The following is a 9,471-nucleotide window of genomic DNA, read 5'->3' on the forward strand; positions in this document are numbered from 1 at the left end:
AGAGAGAGAGAGAGAGAGAGAGAGAGAGAGAGAGAGAGAGAGAGAGATGTTAATGAACAAAAGAATAACTGCAATCTACAAACTCCAATCAGGTTAATCAGGTTTCAAATCAGAGGCTGGGCTTTAATAATGGAAGGATCCGATATCTCAAACCCCACCCCTAGGACATGGTTGCTTCACAACATAACACTGACATAGTAACCAGTCAGGTAAATAAACACAAACTGTGTTTTGTTGTCGTTAGGAGGATACGTAAAGCTGAGAGTTGTCACTGTCAGTTTGTTGAATGTGTCGTTCGTTCAAACACCAAACATGTGCCGCCAAGTGTTTTCCCTCATGTCATTTGGAGTCCACCACTTTGATCTGACCGGAAATAAGTCTATTTGATGGAATGCCATGAAACTTTGTACAGACATTCATGGTTTCCAGAAGATGAATCCCACTAAATTTGGTGACCTGCTGACCTTTCTTCTAGCGCCACCATGTGACATTTATGGCTTTTAGTGAAATATCTCAACATCTACGTGATTGGTTGTATTGGTTGTGCCACCATCAGGTTGTTGTAATTGTGAGTGAAATATCTCAACAACTATTGGATGGATTGCAATGAAATTTGCTTCCGACATTCATGTTCCCATCAGGAATACTTGTAATAACTGTGATCAAATTATTGATTTGTCCAACATACAGGATTGGTTTATGAACAAATACATGCTAAAACACTAAACTAAGATGGTAAACATGGTAAACATTACACCTGCGAAACACCAGCTTGTTAGCATTGTCATTGTGAGCATGTTAGCATGCTGATGTTAGCATTTTACTGTGACAAAGTACCGTGTCGATGAGCCACTAGCATGGCTTGTTTTTCAGTAGTTTTGCATGTTTGTGGCACCGACTTCAGGATACTTCACAGCAGGAAGGGTCCTTTTGTTTTGGGCAGATACAAACTTTGAGGCTCAGATTTGGGTAATTCCAGTTTCCATTCATGTTTCGGCTCTGCTGAGTAATAAATGACAGTTAGTTTAAGAAGTGCAGCGTCATCATATACATTGCTTTTTCTCACCAGTTAGTTTCACTATAACGTGAGCATCTTGTCACCACTTCTGGACAGTGTGTTACTTTACTTTAACTTCATTTTAAACATAAATTGATATTTAACAATCCCAGCCATTCCTAAATATACTGTGGCATGCAGTGGTACTTAATATTTTCTTACTTTACTTGAAACTTGAAAACACAAAAATTTAAATTTCATCTTTTGGCACAAAAATGACTTTAAGTTCTCAGCTACAGAAAAAAAACACTACCAACAGAAAGGAAAGTTTAAAAATCTTGTTTCATTGGTTCTGCATTCAGACACCTGAAAAGTTGGCACAAGACTTGTACTTGTCTCAAATTACGTGAGTCATAAACAGCTCAAAGTACGTGAGTCATGAACAGCTCTGAAGGCTGCTGTCGACATTCATGATCACACTAGAGATACAGGATGTTGAAGCCGTGCTGTTTACAGCTTTGTTTCATGCGACAGTCAATGAAAGCACAATAGAAGACTGATGTGTAGTGTTTATTAATTTGGACGGTCATCGCCGTTATTACAGAATCAATTAAATGATTCAGCAGCAACATTACACACTGCACACCAAGCTGCAGTGATGATTACGTAAGACAATTATCACTGATAGTTTTGCTGATTTGTTCATCATCAGAACAGCCGATTCGTCCCGCAGTCCACCATCTTGTTCACCGTCTCAGGAGGAAGCATGATGTCCAGAGAACTAATTAATGCTTGATTTGATGCAGGTGCATTTACCTGTGCTGACTGTCATTCTTTAGAAACTGGTATCAAACCTTTGACCCCGGTTTTCATTTCTACAACACTCCTTAGAGGCAAATATGCTCTGGAGGGAGAAATTACTTAGTTAAATAAAATCTCAAAGAACCTCAGCTTCTCTGACTAAGTGAAGCTGGATTGAAGCTACCTTAAATATGTTGATGTGGAACGACGGTCACCATGCTATGGATAAATGTATTGTCACATTATTTCCATTTACTTAAATAAACTAAAACTGTAGTTAGCAAAAAACTCCCTCCACAGCGGACACATTTGAAGATGTCAGACAGACGTTTTTAAACACACGGACGAATGATTGTCAATCTTCAACATATTTCATTGTAGCAGCAAAACTAAAAGCTAAACCTCCTTGTCGCTATCTATAATACAATACAGGCTGTTATCAGACATGTCTTTCTGTTTTTTTGTCAGATGACTGCAGGAGTCAAACAGTGATTTCAGTTTGAAATGGACATTTCAGGACGTAAAGAAATGAGCGGTGCAGTTAGCAGTTAGCTCTAGCATTTCTCCTTCTCCGTGGACATCCTCCCATCATGCCATGCTTCTCTGGTGCTCCTCAGGGCCTTGGTTCTTTTGGGGTCCACCACCACGTAGTCCACACGTGTACGCTCGCCCCGTGCGCGCTCCTCGCCTGCTCCGGCCTGCTCGCTGCCGACTCCACCTTCTGCCGTGCAGCGTTTCTGGTTATGGTAAAGATGTATATTTTATCACTTGATGTATTGATTTATCGATGCAAGAAGACAACTTGAGAAGAAGAAACACAGCTTATAAATAAACTATACAACTTATATATATATATATATTAAACAACACAGTACAGAGAGAAGGAGAGAAAGTTGTGTCACCTGTCTTGTCGGCGTCGATCGCCCGGTGTGGAGGTCCAGGTCCAGGTACTCCACCTGTTTGTCGCCTCTGGCTCGCCGTAGCATCGGGCTGCTGACTCCGCCCTCTGAGGCCCGGTGCAGCATGAGCCTCAGAGACTGTAGACACAAAGTTTAGTTCAGCAAACATTAAAGGTGCTACGTATGAGTTCGGGAGCACTTCTGTTGCCTCCACACGGCTCACAACATGGCGACGGCTGAGCCTGCGGCTTGCAGCTAACGGCGTTAAGAGCGCTAACAGTGCAACGCTGTGTGTCAGGGCGGCTTTGATAAAATAATTTAGGGATGGATGGAGGGGAAGATGATTGATAGGAAGAAGGATGCAAAGAAGGAAGGATGGAGAGCAAAGACATTAATGATGGAAAGAAAAAAGACAGTGGAAATGAAGGAGTGTTTTACCGGCTCCCCGGCGCTGAAACTGAGGCTAGGGGTGGTCATCATGGCGACGTAGCTGTCATCGGTGTCATCGGAGTCGGAGGAGAGGGAGGAGCTGTGAGCGGAGGTCGGCCTGAGCGACAGACAACTGGACGGACTGACACACAATGAAAAACAGGAATGCATTTTAGAGCGGCAACAATCTGTTGATTTTCATTATTAATGATCTTTTTCTTTTGAGTTTGTGGCAGTTTGTCAAGACACATTTGACCAAATTTAAATTATTAGTCAATAAAATTGTTTTAGTTAAAGATCCAAACATAATGGTTTTACTTGTCTTGGTAAAATAGTAAATTGCATATTTTGGGTTTTGGACAAAAGAAGACATTTAAAGACATCAAATAAAACAATAGGAAATTGTAATGGGTATTTTTTTAACTGTGTTTTAATGTAATAAAGTCAAAACAATTAATGAATTAATAAGACAATAACTGGCAGCTTGATTCATTATCTGCAGCACTAAACCACAGGGAGGCAGCAGAGCATAAGCACAGCTCAGATATTCACACATCATACTTCTCTGGTTCTGTAGGAGACCTTCAATATTCATGTTTTCTGTTGTGTTGACGCTGCAATAAAACATCACACACACAAACATACACGCACTTACTCTCGTGTGAAGGTTCGAGTGACAGGCGAGCGGACAGGGGGCGGGACTTCCTGCCAGTCCTGCTGCACTGAAGTGATGTCCAGAGGAGCTGGTTTCACTGGGAGAGAGAGAGAGAGAGAGAGAGAGAGAGAGAGAGAGAGAGAGAGAGACTACTTTTAGATTTAGGACCAGGGCATTTTAAAACATATTTTAAACCCTGCAAGCAGTATGAAATTTATTTATACTTTGTAAACATTGATATATGTTGCAGTTTGGGATAAGAGAATATTGAATAGCAGTGCAAAAAGCAGGCTACTTTTTGGCCAAAATGAACTCTTTCCTGTTGACCTACATTGAAAGAGAAACGTCTCCGGCCAACAGAAAGTGTAAAATGAAAGTCTTGAATCTCCAAAAGACATAAATGCTAATGTTGCATTTTAAAGTTTGAAAACAAAAAGCTTTTTACAACGAAGCAGCAGTGTTGCAGAAACACCTCCCGAACTGTCAACCTTTACTAATATTTAATGAGTTTCTATAAGCTACAGCTCCGTATATGGAGCCGTGGCTGTCACATTGTTGAGCAAAGTGGGAGCAGGTAAATAATTAATACCAAAAGAGGTTGAAGGGGAACAAGTGAGACGAGAAGTGACAAACAGAGAGCGACACAAGGGGGGATGTGGAGAGAGAAGGAGCCACTGGGAGAGAAGGAACGACTTCAGGAACAGAAATCACAGACTTGTGGTTCGTACCTCTTGTTTTGTGTGTCGGCTCTGCAGCCGTCTGGACGTCCGCTCTCTCTGCAGGCTGACGACCGACACCGACTCCTGCAGTGATTCAGAACATCAGTGCCTTATAATAAGGTTCTATTATGTCTCAATACTGACAAGTATAAGAAGTGATCAGATATCCCTGATAAGCTCCTACTCACCTCTGCGTTGTGGTTTCAGGTTGCGGTGGATCGGAGGGGGCGTCGCCTCCACTTCCACTCCACCAGAGGTGTTCATAGTGTTCCTCCGGAGCGGCGGGGTGAGGGGGGCCACGGGAGTCAGGGGGCAGTTACGAAAACCCATGTGGGCGGGTGGGGGGACTTGTCTCCCGAGGGAGGCCAGGTCGCCTGTGGCAGGGGTGGGATGAATGGGAAGGGAAGGGGTGAGGGGGGTCATGGGGACGTAGTTGGCCTCCTGGAGCCGGACAGAGGGGTCAGAGGGAGGATGTGGAGGCACCCTGGAACAAGAGAAGAAGTAATTAGAAATTATCTCAGTGTCTTGTTCATGAGTGACGGCTTCTTCTATAGTTGCTGTCCTGGTATCCAAGAAGAGGTGAGACAATGTCCTGCTTTAATCCAGGTTCTCACTAAAAGGCACTGGATCGAATTTGTCCAAAGGGAGTCCATTTAGGTCCACAAACAGACGTGAAGACAGGCTCGCCTGGCTGTGTCATTTACGCCGGAAAATCGTCTCTATATAAATGTTTATAAAGGTCTCAAAAGAAACATATTATTATGATTACATGTTATAAAAATCAACGTTTTTTGTTTCAACTGCAGGTAAAAATTTCAGTTGAAAAGGGTGATTCTTTTAAATCCTTTAAAACGAATCATTACATGAACATGTCGCGTATCTTCTGACTAACCTTGGTGCAACAGGAGGCTCAGTGGTGGCAGCGCTCATGGGAACATAGTTTTCGCCCACATCATCATCTTCAGAGCAAACACTACCCAGAGGTACCATGCCTTTATTAAACTGAGAGATAGGAAGAGAGATTTACATTTTGACATGATACAGATATAAAATGCTAAAAAAAAAAGACATTAAATATGTACATTTATTGTATTTTATTCTTGCGGTTTTAAGAGATTTAACTTACGAAGTAACTGTTGAAGCTCTCGCTGAACTCAAACATGCTCGCTCTGTCGGACAGAGACCGAGGGATGTAAAAAGAGTCACAACCTGAAACACAGAGGATAGAAATATGTACATAAACCACCATAGTTCAAAATCCTCAACAATTTGGGATTAACTCTTACATTGCTGAGAGTTGAATGAGCAGTTTGATACCAATCTCGGATATCTGTGCGTTCAGTACAGAGCTGGAGCCAGGAGGTTAGCTTAGCTTAGCATGAAGACTGGAAACAGGGGGATACAGCTAGTCTGGCACTGTCCACAGTTCCAAAACTGCCTACTAACAACTCTAAAACTAATTAGCATGCAGTGACTTGTTAATTTAATTAAAAAACTAAATGAAAAACATTTCACCACTATTACATTGTACACATGTGACTTATTGGCAGAAGAGCGTTAAGACTTGTGTTGACAGAGTGCAAACAGAGCTTGACCAGATCTGAATGTAGATGTCACTAAGAAAGTAAACATCTGTGCACAAAGCATCAAGTCCGAGCATGTTGTAGTACAGAGACGGTTGTCTTTAATATGCTCTAAAGTGCCATGAAAGAACTTTGGAGAATTATGGAACATTTTTACCCACCAGGCTTGAAACAAAAAGTCTTTGTGCCGTTCAGGGGCAAAGGTCTCGTCTCATTAATGAAACTAATTCCAAACGAGTCACGGTGCAAACGGGAACAAATAGTTTCCGCTGTGGATATAATCCATCAACACTGCCAGCTCTGCACAATACAGCTTGATCTCCTCTGAGGTTTAAAACCCTCTGCTGAAGCTCTCTACAGGGATTTCACAGCCACTAATACTTCATATTGAACATTTATTTCCAAAATACTACTAATTTACACGACAAATACTAACAGACTGTCGTCTGTCAGATGAATAACCAGATATTTTTTGTCAGGAGTAACCATAAGATATAATTGACCACAAAGAGACAAAAGATGACCTAAAAAGACACAAAAGCACCAAAAAGACACAAAACAACATCAAAAAGAGGCGAAAGCATCACAAAGTCTGTGTCTTGCTCCTATAGAAAAGGAGGCGGGGCCTTTTGCATTTGCATTGTCTCAATGTCTCATGTCTACAGCGAGCAGCTGGTTAGCTTAGCTTAGCATAAAGACTGGAGACAGTCAAAATCCAGCCCCTTTTGAAGCTCACGAATGAACACATTAGATCTCCTTTTGTATAATCCGTAGAAAAAAGGTGTCAAAAAGGAGCATAAAACTATTCTTTTAAAACAAGACCTTTGATGAAAGACAGGCTGCTCTCTTCTTACCTGTCGGTGTGCGTCCCGGCGCAGTGATGGTGTTGCTCCTCGGCAGACCTCCTCCCTCCACGCATCCATCCCTCTTCTCTGGCTCTGAGGAGGAGCGGGGGAGCGTGGCCGCGGCGGTCTGGGGCTTGGGCGGGCGTGGAGGGGGAGTCGGGGTTGAGGCGTGGAGCTCCGCCTGGGTCATGGAGTCCACGCTGGGGGTGGAGGATGGGCGGCGAGGGGGTCGTGGTTGCGTGGTGGACGCCGGACGAGGGATCTGATAACCGCTGGTGGTGTACGAGTGGGTATTTGGATGCACGGCGGAGTGTCTATTGTCACTGAGAGGTATCGTCACGGGCCGCAGGTGGAAGTCCAGGGAGTGCTTCCTGGGATGAGGAGAGGGGTGACAACGAAGTCGGCCGGCTCGTCTCTGGAGGTCAGAGGTCACGCTGGCATCCAGAGACTGGCTCAAAGGGCCTGTCTTGGAGGCAGCCGTCCAAGGACCTGTCCTAAAGCCGGAGGAAGAGGAGGACGATGGAGGTGGGAGGCCGTTGGGAAGTAGGGAAGGAGAGGAGGAAGAGGAAGAGGAGGAGGAGGTGGCGGAGGGAAGAGGGTTGTCGTTGTAGTCGGTTTCAAGAGAAGTGGAGGAACCTAAAGGAGGCCTAGAGACAGAGAGATACCAAAATAAGAGTTTTTAAACAACAATACAGTAAAAAAACTGTTCAGATTAAGTTGTTTTTCGGTTTCAAAGAGCTCCACACCTCAGCAAATCACAATCCTACCTGGACGATACAAATCTTTCCAACTGTAGAGGGACATTTAGCTTTCATTGTGCTGTTCTGATGACCTGTCGCATGCAGGTATGTGAAGACATCTGTGGGCGTGATCCAGGCTAAAATAAACCTCTAATCCCTGATTTTTTCAGATTCAACACGTCTAAACCTGTAACTCTGACTGTTAAGTCTGGATGATTTACCTTCAGCCGGGTTTCTTTAGTCTTGTTTCCTGTATTTGTGTTTGTCTGTGTGTTTACCTGATGTGACTCTGGCAGTGCGATAACCACAGGTAATCTTCCTCTGCATTGCGGTTGTGAACCAGGACCCTGACATTCACCGGGTCATAGGGGGGTGGGACCGACCCTGATATCGCAGCGATGGCGGCAGTGCGACTGGCCATGGTCATCGCTGTGATGGAGGACGAGCCAGAGACAGGAGGTCTCTCCGGGACTGTAGAAAATAAAAGTGACCCACATAAGAAAGGAAAAACTTCGGATAAACTCTTCCAAGTTTCTGTGTCTCTCCCTGCAGGGCATCGTGGGTTTTGGAGTGTTTGTCATTAGAGAAATTTAAATGGCGCTATTTTCTTTATAGCCCGCCCTATCAACATGAACTTGGCAGATATTGTAAATTGTAATTAGTGGTCAGCTAACATTAGAAAACCAAGACAGAGTTCAAATGACTGCAAAAGGCAAAACTGTTATACAGAATATCTTATGATATTTTACATCTGAGTCACCGACATCTTTTCTTTCTGCATGTTCTCTCTCTTCTCTCCTCCCACTGGTTTTCACACTGACTCAGCAACAACCCACACTTCTATCTATCTAAAGCAAAAGTGCTATCCATCCATCTATCCATCCATCCATCCCTCTATCTATCTATCCGTCGTACCGTCATCAGTCGGGTTGAAGCCACAGAGCAGGCAGATGGAGGACACCCAGCGGTTCATGTCCTCCTCAGACTCAGCCACCAGGTACCAGGTCCTCTCCTCCGTCCTCAGGTCGAAAACGAAGCTGCTCTCCAGCTCCTTCTTCGTGAACGTCAGGCCGGCATCCACCTGAGGGAGAAGGCCATACAGAGAGGCGGACATGGTGAATGAGTGTTGGAGCATTTATAGAGCACACAAATGTGCAACATTCAGCTAGCGTCAAAACGTGAAAGTTCAATGATCTATCATTTTGAAAAACAAAAAAGCCCCACATTTTGTTACGCTTTTAACTAACACAGAACACTTTTAAACATGCACAATAAGGAGCATTAACTCAGGTCATTGATGGCGTCCGTGTACCTGTTCACACAGGTTCAGGTTGATGGTCCTGATCGGCCGGCGGGACTGCTGGTTCTTGAAGTACTGCAGGACGTCCGGCTCCCCGCTCAGCCGACCGCTCCGCAGCACGAACCAACGCTTCTTCCACGCCTGGAGACAGGAACACTTCCTCCTTCAGTTTATCTCATTCAACATCACCGACATTTACAGAGAGCAAGTAGATAAACCCTTTCTATTTTAGAGGTGTGGGCTGAACAAAGTGACAGTATATCTGTTTTTTAGGACTTTTAGTCTTTTTGCAAAATGATATATTTGACAGATTATTGACTAAAAGGTCGGTTAAGAAGATAATGTCTTAACTTCCTTCTTGTCCTCTCTCTCCTTCTCTGACGATAAGGCTGACTGGTGTCTCTCTCCAATGTCAGAAGTTTGACACTCCAGTAACTAAACCTCACACACACACACACACACACACACACACACACACACACACACACGTTGCTAAATGTTTG

General features: G+C 43.9%; 1 protein-coding gene across 1 annotated transcript in view; it reads right to left on the reverse strand.

Annotated features, from left to right (window-relative positions):
- Positions 1 to 1,322: 1,322 nt before the first annotated feature.
- The window catches only part of LOC116385840 (GRB2-associated-binding protein 1-like), a 14,797-nt gene continuing 6,648 nt past the window's right edge, over positions 1,323 to 9,471 (reverse strand). The window contains exons 2-13 of the mRNA XM_031851597.1: positions 8,981 to 9,109; positions 8,584 to 8,749; positions 7,947 to 8,139; positions 6,938 to 7,575; positions 5,627 to 5,709; positions 5,393 to 5,502; positions 4,689 to 4,984; positions 4,510 to 4,584; positions 3,782 to 3,878; positions 3,136 to 3,268; positions 2,701 to 2,835; positions 1,323 to 2,535 (exon numbers count right to left, since the gene is read on the reverse strand). Of these exons, the coding sequence (XP_031707457.1) occupies positions 2,353 to 2,535; positions 2,701 to 2,835; positions 3,136 to 3,268; positions 3,782 to 3,878; positions 4,510 to 4,584; positions 4,689 to 4,984; positions 5,393 to 5,502; positions 5,627 to 5,709; positions 6,938 to 7,575; positions 7,947 to 8,139; positions 8,584 to 8,749; positions 8,981 to 9,109 (2,238 nt within the window). The 3' untranslated portion in view covers positions 1,323 to 2,352. The remainder of the gene's footprint in view (positions 2,536 to 2,700; positions 2,836 to 3,135; positions 3,269 to 3,781; positions 3,879 to 4,509; positions 4,585 to 4,688; positions 4,985 to 5,392; positions 5,503 to 5,626; positions 5,710 to 6,937; positions 7,576 to 7,946; positions 8,140 to 8,583; positions 8,750 to 8,980; positions 9,110 to 9,471) is intronic.

This window comes from Anarrhichthys ocellatus, unplaced genomic scaffold, assembly GCF_004355925.1.
Source record: "Anarrhichthys ocellatus isolate YVR2014 unplaced genomic scaffold, GSC_Weel_1.0 scaffold11, whole genome shotgun sequence".
Taxonomy (NCBI): Eukaryota; Metazoa; Chordata; class Actinopteri; order Perciformes; family Anarhichadidae; genus Anarrhichthys; species Anarrhichthys ocellatus.